General features: G+C 39.8%; 1 protein-coding gene across 9 annotated transcripts in view; it reads left to right on the forward strand.

The window, feature by feature from the left end:
* The window catches only part of LOC100707624 (plakophilin-4), an 87,147-nt gene that overhangs the window by 24,611 nt on the left and 40,582 nt on the right, over window positions 1-21,954 (forward strand). For all 9 annotated transcript variants that reach the window (XM_005452992.4, XM_005452994.4, XM_013272650.3 and 6 more), the window contains one exon: window positions 17,187-17,299. In XM_005452992.4, coding sequence (XP_005453049.1) covers window positions 17,187-17,299 — 113 coding nt within the window. The remainder of the gene's footprint in view (window positions 1-17,186; window positions 17,300-21,954) is intronic.

The following is a 21,954-nucleotide window of genomic DNA, read 5'->3' on the forward strand; positions in this document are numbered from 1 at the left end:
GAGTTTCCTCTCTTTCACTCCTCGTCTTCCCTCCTTTTCCTTCTGCTTGGAAATTTCATTTTGTCACTGCTGTAGTTCCAGCCGCACAGCCTTTGCCCAGATGCCCAAAGAAGGAAAGGCTCACCAACATGTTGGTGTTTATTCACATGGACATGTCGCACTCTCTCTTTCCTTTTAACTACTTGCAAACATCAGCCTCTCTCTCCCTCTCTTTTTTCCCCCCTTTGCTTTCTTTAGCCTGTAATTTTAGGATTTGGTTATGTTGCACTGTAGCTCCTGGAGTCCTGTTTGTGCTCTGTGCTTGTTTAATAGCAAGCACCATCTGGATGACACATCCATAATGGTTTATTACAGATCCAGTGTTTAAATGTCAAAGTATTTCTTACGGCTCGTTCTTATTTGCCTCTGAGAAGCACGCGTGCTGTTTCTCAAGCTTGAGTCAACTCGTGGCAAATGAACTGTATTGTTATTCAGCATTAACTTCATAAATTCTCAATCTTCAGACCTATCTTTGAATTAGAATTTAATTTAACCAAAGGGATGATTGAAGATTTAAAAAAATAAATAAAAATAATAATCTAGTTTATCTTAGGTCTAATTAAAGCAATGGGGCAGCATTGGCACTCATTCAGACCAGACTAATTATAATTTGGTGTTTTTCATTATTTGATTTGATTTGATTTCGGTTCTTTTATTTTTACGTTCACTTCATGTTAATTTAGGTTTGTTTACTGAATGGATAAGCTTGTTTCTGTTGAGTTTTTATTGTTTTAAATCTTTAGTTTGCAGTAAGTTTTTAGGATTTTGAGTGTTTCTTTTTAATTATAGATGGGTAATTTACATGGGGCAAGATTTGAAGAGTTCAGAACACGGTTAACTAATCATGTAGGCATCCCAGTCTTAATAATCTAATGTGCCAACGCCTCTTCACTCTTGCAATAATAACAAATTTGACCAAATTAAAAGAGACTAAAACTACAGATCTTTCCCGTAAGTATCTATATGTATTTATTCCACATTATTCAGGCATATCCAGGCAAGTTGCATCTCCTTCGGAAGAATACTCGCTCATCTCCCAGTAAATTCCAAAGAATTTTGGGTTGGATGCACAGCTACGTGCTTGTTCAGAGATTCATCTGTAGGTGAACATCACCTTACTCATTTTCTACTTTAAACATGTTGTTTGTTTTGTACATTTGAGTTTAATGAATCATTTAGTGCAGACGTTATTCCTGTCAAATGACACCGTGAAGGCTCAAACTTCCTGGTTGTCTGGGTAACTTTCTGTGTGGAGTTCGGATGTTCTCCCTGTGCCTCCATGGGTTTCTTCCAGCTACTGCCGGCATCTTCCCACAGATCAGACATGCTTGTTAGGTTAACTCCTTCTAAAATAGCCATGGATGTGAGGTAGATTAAGTGCTTAAAGTGCATAGAATAAAGTGCTGTATGAATGGTTGAATGTGGGTCGCAGTCTAAAGCGCTTTGATTGGTCAGAGAGACTAGAAACTGCTATAAAAGGGCCATGAAAGCCCCAATCCTTTTCCATTTCGATTTCTATTGGTGAAAGGAAAAAAAAAACAAATAGAAAATTATGATTTTTTTTTTTCTTCTCTAACTGTATTTTTAACTCTGTGTGTATTCGTGAAGAGCATGTGTTTGACATTTAATATTCTGTTTTCTTTCCGGTTGTAACTTTTGTAGCATCAGAACACAATGTAGCCAAATAAAATGTTGTATAAGTGGATAACCTAACAGGAATGTGTATGTGTCTACTCATATAATTCCATTATGTTGGTAGACTACAATGCAAATTGAATTTATGATTGTTGTTATTATGATATAAGTGAGACAATGGCCTTACAGATTATAGGGAGAGTTACTCAAGCTGTGAAATACTGAAAACATCCTAAAGCCAAGAGATGGGCTTCTTACAACAGTGTCCTTCAAATTTAAATTAAATAGTGTCACATTTGACGGTTATTAAAATGATTATTTTAGAGATGATGGCTGCAATCTATTCTCTCATTGGTAAGGTAGTTGGGTAATTTAGTAAGTAAGTGCATCTCATGTAAATACACATACTGTAAAATGTAAATAAAAACCTTTTATAACGTTAAATTGATTGTTGGTGAACAATGGTGGCTGCATCAGACACCATCTTCAGCAGCCTTTAAAAACAAGCCAAATTCAGACTTGAAACAGCTATATAGGAGCTCTTTGGCTGTCTGAGTGGGAAGCCATGACATCCACTGCGCAGGCATTAATGAGGTAGAGGTCAGGTCTTTAAAGAGCATCTATCTCATTGATCACTTTGACCTAATCTCTGCTTTCTACTGCTTCTCCCTTGAGAGAAATAGCTCCAGGAAAGGAGGGTCCTTTCGTTGCATCAGCTTTGATCTCATCAGCACCAAGTACTTCTTATACAAACACTTCTCCAGTGGCCCCTCGGTATACCTATTTTTAGGTATGTTAGTATTAAGTAGGCTGCAGAAACAGACAGAGGGGGAAGGATGATGGGTGACGATAACGTTTGCACTTTCCTGACAGCTTGCACGGTATACACGTAAAGTCTGTGCATAGTTGACCTATTATTAACTTAAACCTTGAAATGCCAAACTGTGTTTTATTATTTGTATTTTTAGAAGTTATAAAGCACGGAATTATGTAATGGCATACAAAAAGACTGTTGATTTGGTATCTGAATTTTTTTCTTCAAACTGTTTTGTGGAATAATATAATAATTCTTAATTCTATTATATCAGTACTTGAGTATTTCCATTAAAATTCGTGCTCATGAGCAGTTCAGGCAGTACTTCAAAATGTTTTTAAAGCAGTAGGAGCTTCAGGTTGGAGCTGATTTACTTTAGCTTTTATTTGGAAAAGACTGATTGTTGGCTGATGTTACTCTATTACAAATATGATTTACTGTTGTATATTGTGAGTATAGTTTATGCAGTAATATGTTACACAATAGTAAAGGAATAAAGATAACATTTGGAAATCGACCAATACAACATTAATACTGTATTGATGTCCTCCTTTCTAACGTCATTTTAACCGTCTTGAACAATAACATGAACTCAAAAGCTGAAGTGCACTAAATGTATGCAAGAGGTTCCACCCTAAAGAGACGCCAGGACCCGATCCTTTCCTGCTCAACATTCCCACTTTACTTCCTGGCCTTTCCCCTCTTCCCTCTCACTTGCTCTGCATTGCTGTTGAGGCATTTTTTCAGGAGGGGGACTGTTTTTTTTTTTTGTTTGTTTGTTTTTTATCCTTTATTATGACAGGAAAGCTCGAAGAAGGAGACAAGGAGCAGGGGGGAAACACGTGGCAAATGCCTCTGGGGTGGATTCAAACCTTTGCCTAATAGTTCGCCTGCTCAACCTGTTGGGCTAAAGCAGTGCCGACTGTTGAGCTATTTTAATGAGGGATTCTGTCTAAAAAAATGCTACTGCTACTCAGTGGATCCATAATGCAGTGGTTTACACATTTACCTAACAAGTGAAAATATCCCTAGTTTGATCCCAGGAGGAAACTGTAGTTCTTTGGAGGTTGCATCAGGAAGGGCATCCAGCATAAAAGTCTGCCAAATAAAATATGTGGCGCTACCTGCTGTAGTAACACTCAAATGTGGTAACCACAACCACAGCTGCTCTATCACGGCTAGACTGATAGACCAGTATCAGTGGTTTCAGAATTAGTCTGCCTCAAGCATTGCGGCGACGTGTCCCTCGAGCAAATAAGTAGTATCAAGATTGTGGTGTGCTGATTTTTGGAAATGAAATGTTTTGCTGCGCTCCCGTTCCTCCTCCATTATAAAGCTTTGTCGTCAGAGTAATGCTGTTATTAGCTGTGCCTGGACATGCCTATATGCATGGCACAACTAGCAAAAAGTTGTGTTCCAACACACCACCTTACAAAAAAAACACCATCACCACAGTGGAATTTTCCCACTTTGTTGGAGTCAATTACACATGAAAAATCTGTCTGCCTTCTGCTTTTTCCTGGCAAACTGAAGTTACAGTCTGTGACCCTGATTTCTTCCAAATCAGGCATAGACACACACGGACGCTGGCATTCTCCACAAAGCTCAAGAACTGACCTTGCTTTCAGTGCTACAACTTTACCCTGTTAAAGGCTTGATGAGCTGGCTGAAATATTACTCACTTGAGATACCCATGAAAGCTTCTGTCTTGTTTTAATGAAGCCCAAGTCATCTTTGTCCAAGTGACCCAGCTTAAGGAGTTAATAGTTGGGGTCAGAGAAAAGCTCAGAGGCAGTGTTTTTTTTTTTTTTTTTTTTTTTTTTTTGGGCCATTATGCATTTCCATGCCCTAAACCCACAGAAAGGTTGAGTTCCCTCCGTAGGCGATAGTGTCTGTTCCACTTCCATAGGCGAAATAAGGATTCTAATTACTATCGACTAGTGATTTTCTCCACTTCTCGGGGTCTTATCTGCCTTCCTCTGCCTGGTGCTGCTGCTGTGACACAGGCAAGGAGAAATCTAGAGGCATAAGCATTCTGGCCTCGATTATAGTCATAAAAATGGAAGCTGGGCTCCGAGCAATTACCCCATGGGGGAGCAGGACAAGTATGAGAGAGAAGTGAGAGAGATTCAGAGGGGAGAGATGCAGGTGAAGGAGAGTGCGCAGATATACAGAGGAAAGACAAAACACCGAGATGCCGAGTGGGGGGGCAGAAGTGGGAGTGTGAGCATGATGGAGAGAGGCAGAGTCAGAGAGGCTGTCACCTGTGAATGGTTCACTAAAGCTCTGTGACAGGAGGCTGTCAACGTAGACGAAAACAGAAAAGAAGGAAAAGGGGAAGAGAAGATAATCTGCTCCCAATGTGACACGATGTCAAAGGAGTGGTCTGCCTAGCCTGGCACAGCAATGCCGTTTTCTACCCAGCTACGGGAACTCTCCCCCCTCCCCAACTAGCCTGTTAATACTCATCACCATCACTGTCATCATCATCATCATTACCACTATAATCATTGCCACTGTCAACAGCACACACAGGGAACCAGGTCATTTGGAGCAGGAGTTTCACTTCTCACATAAGAGGGTAGGAGTATAATAAATACTCCTGGGCTGTCCTTGGAATCGCCATGCATACATGGAGGAAGTTCAGGAAGATGGCTGGGTGAATCCAAAGTGAGGTTTGTGTCTTCGTCTCTTTGCCCAAACGTCGCTTAGTTGAGTTGCACTAAATGACTGATCCTGTGGTAATCGCACAAGCCACTGCAGTCTTTGTTCACTGCAGCAACCTCTAGACTGACGGTCCCTAAATTGCTTACTCTCCTTATTATACCTTGGAGCAATGACACAACACTATTGATCTCTCTGTGGAATTGTATGTTCACACGTCTGTGTGATTTCACTGCTGCAGCATTTTTGGCCCTTTTTCCACTTGAGAAGATACAGATTGTCTTTGAGTTACTTATTTACTGGCAGTATGTCTTGGTATTATTATCAACAGCATCACATAAGAGCTTTTGTTGAGGTTCAACAGCTTGTAGCTGCTCACAAACAAAAGCAGCTCCGGCGCAAAACTTGGATGAAAAGACTTGGTGAAGAAAGAAAGCGATGACGAGGGATGAGGGATGACTGCATTAGATTAGCGGTACAGGCTTTAGAGATGTTTCCTTGACAGACATAGCCCCAAACAATAAGTGGGTGACACATGCTTTTATAACCAGGTTTAATAAAAACAATACCGTAAGGCTGCAAAGACTGAGGTCCATTTGTCATTAAAATACCCGATTGGGTTAGGTCTTGTAGTTGTTAGTCAGCTAGTTAACACAGGTTTATTATTTAAGATAATTATTGCGCTCAGCTAATTAGTGAAGATGTAGTTTCCACAGTTACTCTGCTTGTTAAATGTGCTCCATGTCTACTACCTGGAGAAAGCTACTGGGGAAAACGCTTTATCCTCTTCCTGTTTTGGTTGCACAATCAAGCCTTCATTTCCCCAGCAGAGTTGCCCTTTGGCAAACACAATTATAGAGTGAAAGCAGTAAGCGAGGCTCATAGCAAACCAACCTAAAGGCCGATTGTGTCGTTATTCTGCATCCACTGCACTGTGCAATGAACATTTGCTCCATAATGATCAGTCAGGTCAAACAATGTTTCAGTTGGCACTTTAAAAAGGAGGAATTGTATTTTGTGCTGCAGTGTGTTATAAATTTTATGACAAAGTATTTAAAGCCTCAAACTGCTGGCTCCTCTTGAAATGGTGAATTTGTATAAATTGTGCTCTTTAGCGTAATTGTGTGTTTCATGCTGTAAATGCTATTCAGGTGGCAGTTCAAAGGGCAAGATTTTGTTGGGAATAAAAGATGCACCACTTGAGTCTTTTTTTTTTTTTCTTCTTTTAATTTCCTCCAACTATTATTGCCAGTCACACTTTACTGTTTTTGTAATCCATAATGGGAAAGTGTTGATGACTTAGTAAGCCAAGGTAGTGAAATGTGGGGAACACGGGGAAGAATATTCACAACAACAACAAAACATTTTCTGAAAGATCTTGTCTGGAAATGCAATTTAATGAGTTAAAGTTAGTCACTGTCGAATCTGTTCATCAACACTGACACGATTATACTTCCCCCTCAAACAGTCATTGTTATTGACAGTCATTCTTCTGTTGTCATTCTCTTGTACCAGCTGCAGCACTTGCCAATACAAATGACAGCTCTTTTAATAGCATCCAGCTCATATGTGACAAACCTAAATGATGTTTTTGTCGAGCCAAATCGTAACTTTATTTTCTTGCCAGTATTTTTTTTTCCCACATTCTCTGGTCTTTTAGTTGGATCTTTTTAATAGACAACAAATGTTTTAATGTAGCAGATTACTGGTCAGTGATTATGTGTCATTTGGTGTCAGTGTCAGATAAGAATAAGAAAGAATAACCAATCAGTACGCTTGATACTTCAATTGTTTAAAAGCAATGGAAGAGAAACTTGTCATGATTTAATATACTAATACTCAACTCTGGTTTGGCGGCCTTGGGATCATCTTTCTGCTTTTTGCGGATGATGTGGTTCTTTTTACTTCGTCAGGCGATGACCTCCAGCTCCGAATGGAGCAGTTTGCAGCGAAGGGAGAAAAGCCAGGAATGAGAATTGCCACCTTGAAGTCTGAGGCTGTGGTTCTCATCAAGAAAAGAGTAGAGTGTCTGCCCTGAGATTGAGAGAAGTTTAAGTATCTTGGGGATCTTGCTCAAAAGTAAGGGGGGACTGGAGCGGGAGATTGACAGATGGATTGGTGCGGCATCAGCAACCATGCAGAAACTATATTGATCTGTTGCGGTGAAGAGGGAGCTGAGCATTAACGTGAAGCTGTCAGTTCATCAGTCAATCTACATTCTTATCGTCACACATGCCCACAAGATCTGGGTAGTGACCTAAAGAATGAGATTGTGGATACAAGCGTTGAAAATGAGACTCCTTCATTGGGGTCTGTAGACGGTTCCTTAGTGATAGGGAGTTCATTCCAACAGGAGGGGCTCAGAGTAAAGTAGAGACAGTTGAGATTACTTGGATGCCCCTCAGACACCACCTAGAAAGAGGTGTTTCAGGAATGTCCTCCTGTGGGGAGATGCACTGCAGAGGTGATATCTCTTGGGTGACTTGGGATCAACTCAGTGTACCCCCTGGAGTCGCTGGAGGTGGCAGCTAGGGAGAGGGAGGCCTGGGCGTCTGTTTAGACTGCTGCCCATTGACCCAGACCCTAAGCAGTTGGGTGTATGGATGCATCTATGCATGCATCTTTCTTATAAACTGTTCAGGATTTTTTAAAATCTTCTAAATGATTTGAAGATCATTCTTAACTTTACTTGCAGTATACATTATCTTTTAGACACAAGGTTGACTTTCAAACTAGCTGTGATGGGTTGATATGAGGCAAGTTCAGGCAAATGTTTAATGTTCTGCAAAAGGTGGCTCTATGTTCAGAATGTCAAATCATTAGCACAGGGAATATAGTTTAATTGCCACCAAATAATTTACTAACTGAGGCATTCAATTTATTGTTCCATGTTGATTACTAGATTGCATGCATATTTAAAGAGAACCTATTATGCTAATTTCCAGCTCTAATGTTTGAACTGTACTAGAGTTGCTTTGCATAATTCACAGCTCACAATAATTAGTGGTGCAGTCTCTAGATCATCCACTGATTAAAAAAGGATTTGACCAACTTTCTGCTGATTGGTTGTCTTCTGCGCACAGTAGGTTGGAACAGCAGGCAAGTGGTACTGCTGTACTCATAGCCAGAACTGTGTGCCTGTCCACTCGCATACAAAGCCAAAAGTTTGGATAAAAAAAAAACTGTAGCTGAGAAAATATTGTTATGTTAGGAGACGTTTTGTGTGCCCAAGATGTGATTTGACATGTGATGAACGTACCAGGTTAAAGAGATTTAACCTCACGGAATTAAAAGAGAATTATGAATGAAATAACCCAAGTAATCTGACATCAGTATAATGTCCACAATAACCTTGGTTTCAGTGAACAGAGCCATAAGTAGTAAAAATGTACTGGTACAGCATAGAATTAGATTAGATGGCAGGAATGACCGAGATCTGTACCAGAAATCCAAATGTTATTGGAGCCAATCCTCTACTGCAGGATAATCCTGCTATGACCTTGAATTCCATATCTGTCTACAGACAGTAAAGTCAATTTATTCTCTATAGAAGAATGTAAAACATGATTTTAGTAGCTCAGCAAGTTTTCGCTTTAAAAGCTTGTAATGTTGTATTAAAAGTCTTAGCAGAAATGATGTTCTATTGTGAGCTTGCTGTTCCATTAGTGTTTGTTAGTATAACTGTGGACTTTTGTCATATAATGAGCTTTTGCATTATAAAAAGCTCTGGAACAGCTGTGGGTGGTAAAGCAGTTTTTCCCCGTGGTTCACCTATAGCTTATATTCTCTTACCTCAGCAAGCCACTTTACTGTATAAATGTCTTTCTCTGCAACATAGCTATTATAATTCTGCTATGGTGGCATGCTGCTGCAGCCAGTTTCCTAAAACCTTAGTATTTAGCAAGGTGACTTTGTGGCAGGTTTTGTAAGTAAATTCCCTGCATGGTTCCTCCAGGTCTGTTCGCACAGCCTGCTCTGAGGCTTGTTCTCTTCGCTCACACCTCAGGCCTGCTTTTCTGTCCCCGCTGCTGCAGAAATCCTATAACCTCTGCTGTCATTCTCCCACTGCGTAGTTGCGTCTGCAACACTGCAGTGTGGGTGCTGAGCTGTCAGGGCCCATTGCCCCTTAATGAACAATCATATTTTTGTTACATTCTTTAAGTGGACAGTCTATATCAGTTACCTAAAATGGATATAAATGCTGCAATTGATTGTGCATCCTACGCTTTCACTGACTGACAGTCAGATCAGATATTAACCACATCTCTTACTAATTAGCAAGTTGCCCTGAAGAAATCACTTGACTCTGCACCACCTCCTGCTCAGCTGTTGTACGTGCTCTGCTACATATGCTACAAACAGTGATGAAAGTATTAGTCATATCTGCATATATTCGACAGCATGTACGATAAATTGAAATGTTTTATAGGCAAATATTGGCTGACGGATACATATTGGTCGGGCTCTTTCACCCATTACGACTTGATGTAAAACATTCCTCTACAATCAATCTTTACAGTGATACACCTGAACTTTCAAAGCATTAGATATGCATTAAAATGGATGGAATAATGTATTCCGGTTCCCCAGAATTGAAAGTTGTAAGCAGAAATACTCACCAAGGTGATGCTGGATGCAGAATATGCTTGCTGGGTTTTTGTTGAAGTGAAGACATAAATAAATAAATACACTGTTACTAATTCATGAATGTAAAAAGTAATAATAATATACAGATTAATAGAGTTAATTGTGGCATGTGTAAAATTTTATGCAAACGGTTAGAAGTTAATGAACTCATCTGTTCTTAATTGACCTTAGGACATGTAAGGCAGCTCGTGATTGGTCATTAAGGATTTTTAGATGATGATGTTTCCAAAGCTAATGAATTCTGACTATTTAAATATTGTTGTAACAACATTTACAACCATTGGCTCCTGACTAAGATTGTAAATTGAAGTTAATTAATGGCTGCTAAGCAGCACAAGGCCAGAGTTGTTATGACAGTGCTATGAACAAGTATTATGAAATATAATGCTTTAGGTCTGCGGTGGAGCCAGGGTGGCTTCTACTGTAGGACGTTGAACCAAATGATACTGCAAACTCCACTGCTTAAAGTAATGAGAGTAGCCTCCTAACATTCAGCACCCTTAAAAAAATCTGTGGTTAGGGTTTTAAGTGGGATGCTTGAAAATATCAAGCAGTGATCTGTAAATGAAAACTCTTTATAAATTCAAGACTAAAAGGACTCAGCTGGCTAAGAAGCCCACTCAGTTCTGACTCAGTAGGATGCACAAACTTTTGTATATGGTGTATTTACTGTTGTAAGTTCATGAAAAGTAGCATTTCAATTTTTTGGTATGTTTGCTGAAGGGGTTTACTATTGTTTCTCTTTTCAAAAAAGAGAAAATGTGTAGTGTGCACATGTGTTTTAGGTTTACACTATCGTTGGAGTGGTTCATGCGGTAGTTTGTTGTTTTCTTTGTATTGTAGAAGTATGCTGTTTGCGAAGAAGTCATTCTTTTTTTAAAGGCATGTGTAAGTCGGGGTTTTTTAATACAGCTGCATGACATTTGGGATTTGCGTGTGTGTGTGTGTGTAAGCTTCTTTTATTTATACACTGTTTGTATGCTGATGCAGCATTGGGGTTAAGCCACTTCAGGCATTTCTGATGGGTCTGTACTGTCAGCAGGACCCCTAGATAGGACATGGGAGCGTGTACGTTGGTAGCATGATCTGCTGCCATGTGTCATTTGTTTCTTTAGGGCCTTTTTAAGGACACAAGGGGACAGGATCTGATTCAGCACTGTGACTACAGGCAGATCAGGCCAAACAAGCTCATTGTAATGACAAATAAAAGCACTAGGGCCCTGTTGGCACATGAAAATTGGTCATCTGTTGTCCCTATCGTCTCCTTCGACTTTATACCCATAGAAGCTTAGGCTGGGCCCAAAATCTTTGTATAAGCTTAACAAGTTTCTAATGGTCATTATTGCTGTGCTTGGCCTTATTGTAAGGGGGTGAATAGAAAATATATTAATTCCACAGAGCAGTGACTTTTCTCGTTTTTCTTTCTCTTTCTCACTCTCTCTGGCTCATATGAGCCCCACTTATGAGACTGATCCTTGTCCCTTTTTCATCAGACCATGGGCCCCATTTTGGCACACAGCCCTTTGTTATAACAAGGTAATTATAGATGCACTGAAGTCATGTTCATAATAGCCTTAATGACTCATGCAGGATAGGGGAAAGTCTATTGAAATGTGTGCAAGAAAATGAAAGCTCTAAAACACTTTTTTGCTAAGGAGAGCCTGAGGATGTGATAATAAAGAGGCATTGCAGTAATCCTTGGTGCCAACTGAGAGGCCATTCTCTCAGCATGACAAGAAGGATGCCTTGTTGTTTTAATGCCTGACTATTTATATATCAGTCTTGAATTGATTATTGGATCATTGGATTGTCATAACTATCTACAGTCATAACAGTGTGCAAGAAAAGCACTGTAACATGCATGGTAACCTGATGTGCAATGTCCTAGAAACATTGCTACACAGTGAATCAATGCAGATCTTAACAGCACTGATAAGTCTATTTAGTAATAATATGTCATGTAAACACAGTATATTGATTAGCACAAGGAGAATAACAAAAAGTAATGGGTTGCAATTGTATCTAGCTCGCTCACATTGCTAATGCAATAGCAGTGCTGCTGCAGGCGTATTCAGATTTTCTTGTTTTCATAGCTCTGACAGTATGGACTCAGCTCTGAGTTCTTGCCGCGTCCCTGCAAAAACGTAATGCTTTGTTCAAGATTTATTAGATCCAAATTCAACATGATCAGCTCAGTTTCACTCATAACAGCAAAGCAATGAGGAGATCACAGCGGAAAAGTATGAATGCAAACAACGACATCGCCCACGGCATAGGCGTAAGCTCTACGGAGATTCACTCGGTACCATAAATTAAGCTGTCAAACAGGAGAAAATACCTGGAAGACAGAGCTCCAAGCTGGAAACTTTGGACTGTCTCCATGCTTCTCCATAGTAAGAAAACAACAGGGTTGGGGTGGGCTTGCAGGCAGTGTGTCCACCTACTATAGGCTGGGAGAAACTCTGAATATCAATAGTGACAGCCTTATGGCTGCAGCAGATGTCTCTCTGTGCTGTGCCTGATCAAGATCATAGACCAATTCATCAGTGGGATTAAAGAGCAGCCAGTTTGTGTGAAGTATTTAAAAAGACACAACTGTGTCTGTTTTGCTTACTCGTGCCAATGTATAATAAAAACTTTGCAGCCTGAGATGAAGTTGCTGGACTCGAGAAGGACGCACGTTGCCAAATAAAACAATTGGATTATGAGCTTAGGAGAAAGAAGGCATAGAACTGCTGCGCCAAGAATAGTGACATTTGCAGGAGCAGGAAATCTCTGAAATCACTCTTCGTTCAGGCTGTAAACAAAACAGTTTTGTGCGTGTTTCTCACCATATGTTTGAGTCTTATCCATAAGCATCTGTCAAAGGAAGCATAAAACATGCATAACTCAAGCTCTACACATGCAAGATCATTGTTTTGTAATTTAGGTTTATACATGGATGAAATTGCACATATATCTATGTATTAGTCTCATTTATACTTGACTGTTTCAAGCCAGGCCTTGACCCAATGCTCCCAGACTATCAGTGCTAGTGGGAGTGTGCTCTTTAAATATATGCATGGTCCTGTCACCTTGATGTTTTATACAGACTCACCAGGCTCTTTATGAGGTAGACCTTTTTACCTGCTTATTAGCAGTATTTAATGTCTAATTTGCCACATCATCACATGGTAGCAATACAGTGCATTTAGGCATGTAGATGTGGTAAAAAATGACGTGATAAAGTTTAATTAGACTGCGCAGTAAAGGTGATTTAATTGACCTTAAACATGGCGTGGCTATTGGTGCTAGCTGGGTTGGTCCAAAACTGCTGATCTAATGGGATTTCTCAGCATCATTTCTTTGGGTGAAAATGCCTTGTTGATGCCACAGCTGAGGAAAATGAGCAACACTGCTTCAAACTAAGGAAAAGGCAAATTAACTCAAACACTCTTTACAATCAAGATATGCTCATGGGGATCTATAAACGTACAATACATCAAACCTTGAAGGGCATGCACCACTGCAGCAAATGATCAAACCAGGTGACGCTCCTGTCAGCTAAGAAGAGGAAACTGAGGCTATAAGTTGCCCAAAATTAGGCAGCAAATTGGAAAAATGTTGCCTGGTCTGATGAGTCTCAATTTATGCTGCAATATTCAGATGATAGTATCAGAATTTGGAGTATAGACTACTGGTGATTGCATAAATGTGTGGGAGATTTTGGGCCCTTTAGTACTAGCTGAGCATTGTTTAAATGCCACAGCCTACCTGAATATTCTGGCTATGTCCATCTTTTTGTGACCACAATGTTCCCATCTACTGATTGCTGCTTCCAGTACCATAATGGGCACTATACCCAAATGACCTCCACAGGCACCAGATCTCAATCCAGCAGAGCACTTTTGGGATGTGGTGAAACAGGCGATTCACATCATGGATGTTCCACCGAAAAATCAGCAGCAACTGTGTGAAGCTATCAGGCCAATATGGATTTCCTCAAAATCTCTGAGAAATGTTTTCAACAGCTTGTTGAATCTATGCTGTGAAGCATTAAGTCAGCTCTAAAAGCAAAAGATGATCCAGTGGGGTTTTAGCAAGGTGGCTGATGAATATATTTGTGTCCATATGAATTATCTCTCCTATAAATGTCACTGTCACCTTATGTTCTCTTTCCTGCACACAGGTGCCATACTCAGACTGGAGTAATTCAAGATTTGTATCAGAAGGAATGGGGCTCTGTTTGAATCACTGCAGCTTTCTTTCTCTCTGCTTGTGACTCACACAGTTGTCACTAGCATTCAGCATCCTTCTCTTAACTCTTACTACTTGTTTCCTCTGAAAATTCTTCTTATATAAACTAGCCCTCTGCCACATTGGTGATCACTTATACCACCTCCAGACTGCAGATGCAGCACGTGTTCAATCTGCAGTGAACCACTTGACATTTAAACGCCAGTTTAATTAATTTTTTCCCTCTCGATTGCGGTGCTGGGTACTGTACCAACCTCTTTCAACCACAGTCGAGATGAGGGTGACTGACGAGAGTTGACCCATGCAGTGGACCCACCCCCAGTTTTGGTTTTGCTGTGTCGGTCTGAATGGTGTTCAGTCCTGGGCCTGCTCTGTGTGCATTTTTTTTATGAGTAGCTATTTTGTAACAGCTAACTTCTTAAAATGAATGTTGTGTCAGAATGTATCAAACCTGTTGACAATCTGCATATGTCTAGTTCAGAAATTCATTTCAATATTTGTATTTTGACCGCTTACACTTAGCTCCATCTGTCACAAGAAAACTGAGAATGGAAACGGGAGTGACTGGTTGGGATGAAGGGTTGAAATTGGCAATTTTCATGCGACTAAATCTCTCAGTAGGGGTTATATGTCACAGAAAGGATTGATGGCTCATTTCTTCCTCTAAGTGTTGCTGTGGCCACCCTGTTTCCGTCCTGCTTTGCTGTTTGTGCGCTCTGCAAGCTTGTAGGCATATGTTTGCACCAGGAGACGGTGACGTGATTGTTTTTGTTTTGTTCCTGGAGAGTCTTCCTACAAAAGCCCGCCTGTGCTAGGCAAATAAATGATTAGTATAATATAAAAAGACACAATCTAATCTGCAACTTGAATCTCTGCAATGACACTCAAGAGCCAATCAAATTTAAAATATGAATACCAGACAAAGTTTAATCAGAGATGAGTGACAAAACATGATTGTTTAGTTTATATAACTGCCAGTATATATTTTAAAAATGTAAATCATGCGTTTACTTTTTGTTTACCCCTCAGCCTTTGACTTCACATAAGTAGCTCTGGTTTTATAGCTGGATTTCTTTATTTTTTTAACTTGAAGTATTGTGTGTAACCATGTGCCTCTACCACTGCTGTTAGTAGTTTTACTATCTGCATTTTTACCTCCATTATTTTCCATTTGTCCTTTTTTCTTCTTTTGTGTGCCTTTAAAGCACTTTGGATCAACTGTGTTGTGTTTGAAGTGCTTTACAAATAAGGGTTCCCAGCCACGTTGGAAAAAAAGCAGAAAACCCACAAGGAAGTAGAACATAACAGCTTTCCTACCTGCTTACTCTCTCTCACTGAAGTCAAGCTTCACATATCTTCAACTGAGGTAGATTTCAGGAAAGAGGTGAGCAGTGGAGAGTACAAAGTAGTAGTTTGGGGGAGGGGTGGGCAGAGCATGTCTACAATGTAGAGGGAAGTTTCAGTTCACCCCCAGGGAGCACACAGAGTAGGTGTGAAAAGTAGGCTGGTCTTGGTGCTTTAAACTGACTAAATTTCCTCAGTCAGGTCACAAAAGGAGGTGATAGGCAGGTAATGTGTTCGTGTGTGGATTTAGCTGGCTGCGAATAAAACTGACCGTGGTTGTGGGCATTACTGGAATGGCTAAGGAAAGGATTACACTCTAAGGACACGGACAGTGCGGACCCCAAAGCCAAGTGTTATTCCTGTTGTATTTCAGTGAAGTCTGCTTCGGTTTCACCTGAAAGGCGTAGTTGTTGGTCCATTGTGTGGTTACAAAGAATTGGCAGACACGGATTGTCCACAAAGATCCTCACCAATGTCATTCGGACCCAAAGAGACTCTAGCGTACGCATGTATGCAGAAACTGCAACAAGCTTTTAAGGATAGCAAGGGAACGATTCTCCTGTTCATATACTGAGTTATATTAACTGAGGTCTTCTTGGAAGAAAAAAGCAAGTGCAGACTCTGCTGCTATCCTAGCAGTGTGGTGAGTAAAAAAACAAAACGCCAAAATGTGCAAATGGGTGCATGTGTGCAGTTATTTAGTCTGTACCAAAGACCTTGTGTGTGTCTTATGACTGTCATGATGCAGTGCTTGGAGCTAGAGATCTGTGCAAGCAATGGCCTTGTTCAGGCTAGATAATTAGTCAAACACTGATTTCTCCTCAACTCCCATAGGAACAGTGTCACCTAGGCCAAATATCACCTATTGAAGTGGTGCTTGACTTTCTGTGTGGGCTTGAAAATTGCATTGCCGTGTAGGCTACAAGTACATACAGTTTGTTCCATAAGTTTTTGGACAGGGGACAATTTTTCTAATTTTGGCTCTTGACATCATCACAGAGGATTTCAAGTGAAACAGTCGACATGTAAGGAGTTTAATAAAGTAGTTGCATTAACTGTTTGGGACTTAGTGCCTACAGTGTGTAAAAATAATAGAAAACAATAATCACAGTAGTGTTTTTTGTAAGTGCATAATCACTTCATTAATGAAGATTACTGTTTTGTTACCTTAAAATGAAGCCTTTATGTTTATTAATTAGTGCCTGTGGTGCTCTTCACTTTGCTCACATATGGCATAGACATGGTTGGCTAATTTATCTGGTTATTTTTAATATCTTGTTAAATCAGTGTATATAGTCAGATGATAAAACCTTGGCTGTTTACAGTTACAGAGAATGCAACATTGCATTTGGGTGAGATGAACATATTTACAAAAACCAAAAGAATTTGAATTTATAATAGTTTTTAAAAACCTATAGATATTAATAATCGCTGTAAGTGTGAAGTCGTTGGTGAAAGGTTTCATTCAGCTGTTAAGGAGGAGATGGGATTATTTACATACACGTGCTTTTATCTTTATAGTAAGAAAGAAGCAGCTTGTTTTCTAGCTGTTGTATGTTCTCTTCAATGCTTGGAAAATGAAATACTTGTGATTGCATCTCTCTAAGGAGATGTCTGTAATCTCATCATTAACCTATGCACAGCGATGAACCACAATGACACTGGAGCAGGCTGCCAACTGTTAACTTCCCCTCCCATATTGACTTCATATTTTTCATATTTGCCAATAGAAGTCCATATTTCTTTTGGGCGAGAATGTATTTCTGACCCTTGGTCCCCTGACTGTCTTTATTGTGTTTATGTGCAGGAGCTTCAGTTCGAGCGGCTAACCAGGGAGCTGGAAGTGGAGAGGCAGATTGTGGCCAATCAGCTGGAAAGATGCAGACTCGGAGCTGAGTCACCCGGCGCTGGTAGCAGCAGGTAATGAGAAGAGAGACACACACACACACACAGAGGAAGCCACAGTCCAACACATGGCTTTTCTATCCTTCACAGCAGTGGCCATACTCTGTGGTATAACCTTATGGCATTATAGCATTGTGATGGAGCATCCCAGTATGCTCAATGATGCTCAGTGATTGGACTATGAATCTAAAATATTTCTCCCTCTTGTGCATTAATCTGAGATGAACAGAATTACTCCTTGCATGTGCATGCGTATGTATGTATGTATGCATTTATATGTGTGAGCATGCATGATTGTGAGGTGTTGTTTTCTCAGCGAAGCATTGCTGTCAGTGACTTGGCTCTGTGAGCGCGTTCCCACTTCATCAGCAAAGACACTAGGTTGCCTGATCATCACACCTCAGTGACCACACATTCTGTCCTGTCTGCTGTGGCTCACACATGTCAGGTTCATTTGTAAGGCTCAATATAACGTTGAAATATCTCAACAGCCTCACAAGGCAGCTGCAAGGAAGTTTTAACAGCAGTCTTATTGTCTTCTGCTGTAAAATGCATCCATAGTCCTCTTCTGTCATATGTAAGCGACAGAAAGAATAAAGGCAATGAGCAGTGACAGTTGCAAATGCACAAACCAAAATACTTGCACAGTATATTTATTATTGTTTTTAGGGCTTTGTCACGTAACGTAACTGTAAATGTTAATGTCCCAAACACAGGACTATGACTAAATTATTCCTGTTTCAGAGAAACAATAATTGATGTAAATGCTTGATAATTAAAGTTGTATTACTGTTTGTTTTTTAATGTTCTGTTTTTGATGGCAAGCTATTTTTTTTAATTAAAACTAAAAATGAAGCACTTCAAAATTGATTTGTACCGAGGTTTCCGTGACAATGGTAAAAGCTCACGCATCGTAAACATGAATCCTGTTATAGTTGCACTTTTAGATACAAAGAAATTTAGTATCTTAAGCTGAAATGAGGTTAAATGTAAGAGAGTAAGAGAATTTGTGAGCATTATGATGGGAGTTATTTGTGTCTTTCAATCATTTCCTTTGAATGTCTGGTTTACTGAAACCGCATCCTGCTATACTGTCTGAGTATTTTACTTGGAGTTAACCAAGCTATACTCTGATGTCTGGTTTAGTCATAAGTATTATGCCTCTTTGTAAGGTTTGATTCCTGAGTGCTGCTATAAAAATAATGATGAGGTCACAAATTATGTAAACTGTCTTTGCACTTGAAAGATTGGTGGTTAGATTCCCGGCTCCTACAAGTGTGTATTTAGGCACCACATTGAACCCCAAATTCCAACTGATGAGCGTGTGTGCCGAGGAGAAATGCTAAAAGTCCTGCATGAATAGTGTCAAAGTGGCCTGAGTGATCAGAAATGACAGAAAAGTGCTATTTACTCATTATGTTGTTTGGATCATGTGGTCAGAGCTAAGGTACAGTCATCTTTTTGTTGCACTCTACACCTGTAAACACACATGTATTTTAATCGTAGAGGTTTTTCTTTCATCATATAACCAAAAAGAAACAACTACTTCTAATTATTGCTGCTACAGGTGGTTCTTCAAGCTTCTGATACATCTAGATGCATGAAACACCAGAGCTGCTGCTGCCTCTCCTTAAACATCTTGCACCATACAATGCCCTCTAGATGGGCATGTAAGGATGACAGGAGTTGTAGCTCTAGTTTAAGGTTCCACCCTACCCTTATCTATGTTTATCCCCTAATAGCTTAAATCTCTTACATACTACATCCTTCTGTATAGTGCTTTTTATGAGTGTGGGGCGAGCTATTTTCTTCACAAGTGGTCAGCAAATATAAATTCTGATGGCATGTTGCTACATTCACTCTCAAATGGGCCGTAACACAATTGGGATATATCTGGATACATGACACTTTGTTTCAAAAGTAGCTTTAATGGCTCTCTGAACTTTTCTGGCTTCCTGATAATAAGCCCTATGCCCTTAGATAGTGCATTCTTGCACTCCAGCCTGCATAACTCTAAAAAGCACCCACCTACCAGCACTGCACAGTAAGTGTCCATTTCCCCTTTGTCCCTTTTTAGAGGGGTTCAGATATACAGCAGCTTTAAGTGCTGCCAAAGAGGTGTGGACAACAGCTCTCTGAATTATACACAGCCCCAGTAATTACTTTAATTTCCTCTTTCAGGAAAATGTTGTTTGGACCACAGTTTTAATGTGTCCAACCACACTATGGTTGTTCTTTATTCGTCCATGCAAGGGAATATTTTAACAAATGATTCATATATCAAGATTAATTTTGGCAATAAAGCTTGAGGACAGAGCAGTCTTTGTTTACTCAACCTAATTATTCCCTAAAATATCAAATCTTGTGTGCGCTAGACACAATGGAAATATCACCCAAATCTGTTTTGTGTAGCTTTCAGCTCATTGTCTTGATCCACTGGTCCATAAGTGACATTTGGCTTGCAAAACAAAGTGTTTTTCAGAGTAGTTGGTGGATTAAATGAGCCAAATGCCAAAATCCCAGGCAATGTTGGACATGCAGTCGTCTTGTTGTAGGCGACTAACTGTCACTTATAAAGCATCACAAGAAAAAAACTCGACTGAATTGGCAGACACAGGTTGTTGCTGTGGTTTGATTTTAATGAGGCTTGCCCTATAGCTCGGTTGTTAGGGCTGTCAGCTTGGGACTTAAGGCTTTCCGTGTATTTGCTAGGATAGTAGTATGCTGTTTCTGTCTTCATAGCTATTAGTCACCTACTTATCTTGCCTCAGATACCACTCGGATACCTCTGTACCGCTTTAGAAATCTTTCTTTTTTTCACATTGCTAATGCTGCTGTTTGCACTTCTCTTGCCCACAAATTATGACATTTTACTGGCCTTCCATTCACTCATTTTATCTTCTAGCAGCATGTGTCTGTGTTATGCATGTAATGGAACATGCATTTGTTGCAAACTGTTCAGCATGCAGTCCGTTCAACATGAAATGTCTTTGGGTTGATATGCTCTCTGAGCCAAACTGTCAGAGATCTCTTTATGTTGACATGCCTGTGCTCCTAAAAAAATGCAAGCACCACCTGGATTGCTTGGATCCATCAGCTGTATTTTGTTAGTGCTATCTACATGTTTGTCTCAACATTTTGTTGCCACACCTGAGCTAAGCAACACAGAACATCCATCGATTTTTAAAAAAAAAAAGCTTAAATAAAGCATAGGCATCTGGGGCCAAAGGCTATCCCAGCCAAATTTGAGCTAGAGGTACATCTTTGGGTGGTTTACCAGTCAATCACAGGCCTAACACAAACACAAGACTCATAATAACTAACTCTGGAACACACCCTTGTACAATTCAGAATTGCTAGTCAACCTCAAAAGTTTGTTTTTCTGCTGCCTTCCATTTAAAGTGGTGTCAGACTTTCCAGTCGGTGAAGTCTGAGTAGCCACACCAACCTCGATTTCGCAATTCAAGATGGCAGCTGCAAGCAAAATAATAGTAAGACTGTAAAACGTGTAATGTTGTCCTAAAACTATTGTTCATTTGTCACTAGTTAACCCGTACATTGTGTTTATACCCAAGTATTGCTACTGATGGCAAAATTTGTTTACCTTGATATGGAGAAAAAACAAAGCCTTTTTTCTGACTGCTGCTACTGGAATGTGGTTTAGTTGTGTATGACAACACTACCAGTTTCAGCTTCCTTTTATTGAGGTAAAAGGAATGCTGACTTAGTCTGTGGGCAGAAACTGGAGCTTCCAGAGGAAACTAGTGTAGGCACAGAGAGAAAATGCAACCCTAAATGTTAACAAAATACAGTAGAGTCCCTCACAGCGCTGCAAAAGATACAAATTCACATAAATATGGTAAATAAACTCAGTAAAATATGTATCTGTCTGCAGGACTGAGCCAGCCTTGCTTCCGCTTTTCCTTCCTTTCTGTTATGAAACATCAGGATATGCACCTTCCGCTTATTTCAGTAGGAAAGAGTTGCATATTTTGGTATTTGAATGTGACACAAGGTACATGGATAGAAGCAGAAATGCCAGGTATGGGCACATGTTCTTTATGCTCAAAAGGCACATTCTTAAAATGTCACCATAGTCTGACCCTCTGAACAAGTTAATTGAGTTTGAATGAAGTTTGAAACAATGTTATTAGCAAACAGTCGAGTCTGCAGTTTAGGATGCTTTTTATTATTTAAACTTAATTTATTCCCGATGTCTGTCGGCAAAGTCCCACCTAAATATTTACCTCTAATCATCCAGCCCTGCTCTCATCATGCAGATCACAATCAGTGTTTTGGTTGAGCTTTGTGATGTCTGTTTGAAAAAGCATTAAATTAAATTTCCTGCGAGTTAAGTGTGCAGGGCTTTTTTTTTTCTGATTTGTTTTTTAGTCTCTTGCATTTTCTTTTGACGGGGTGCCTTTTTTCCCACCATCATGGATGCCCTACAACCCATCTTCACCTGAAATCTACTGCTGTTATCCAGATAGTCTTGTGCTAATATAAGACTAATGCATGATGTTTTAAAGCCTGTATATGTACGTGTAAATATAAACACTTTAGACTGAGAGACTAAAACCACCTCCTAGGATCCTATAAGGAAAACATACAACACCGCTTTTCACACCTTTTTTTTTTTTTAAAGCATGAAGACGAATGATATGGTTGTG

This window comes from Oreochromis niloticus, linkage group LG16 (genome assembly GCF_001858045.2).
Source record: "Oreochromis niloticus isolate F11D_XX linkage group LG16, O_niloticus_UMD_NMBU, whole genome shotgun sequence".
NCBI classification, from domain to species: domain Eukaryota; kingdom Metazoa; phylum Chordata; class Actinopteri; order Cichliformes; family Cichlidae; genus Oreochromis; species Oreochromis niloticus.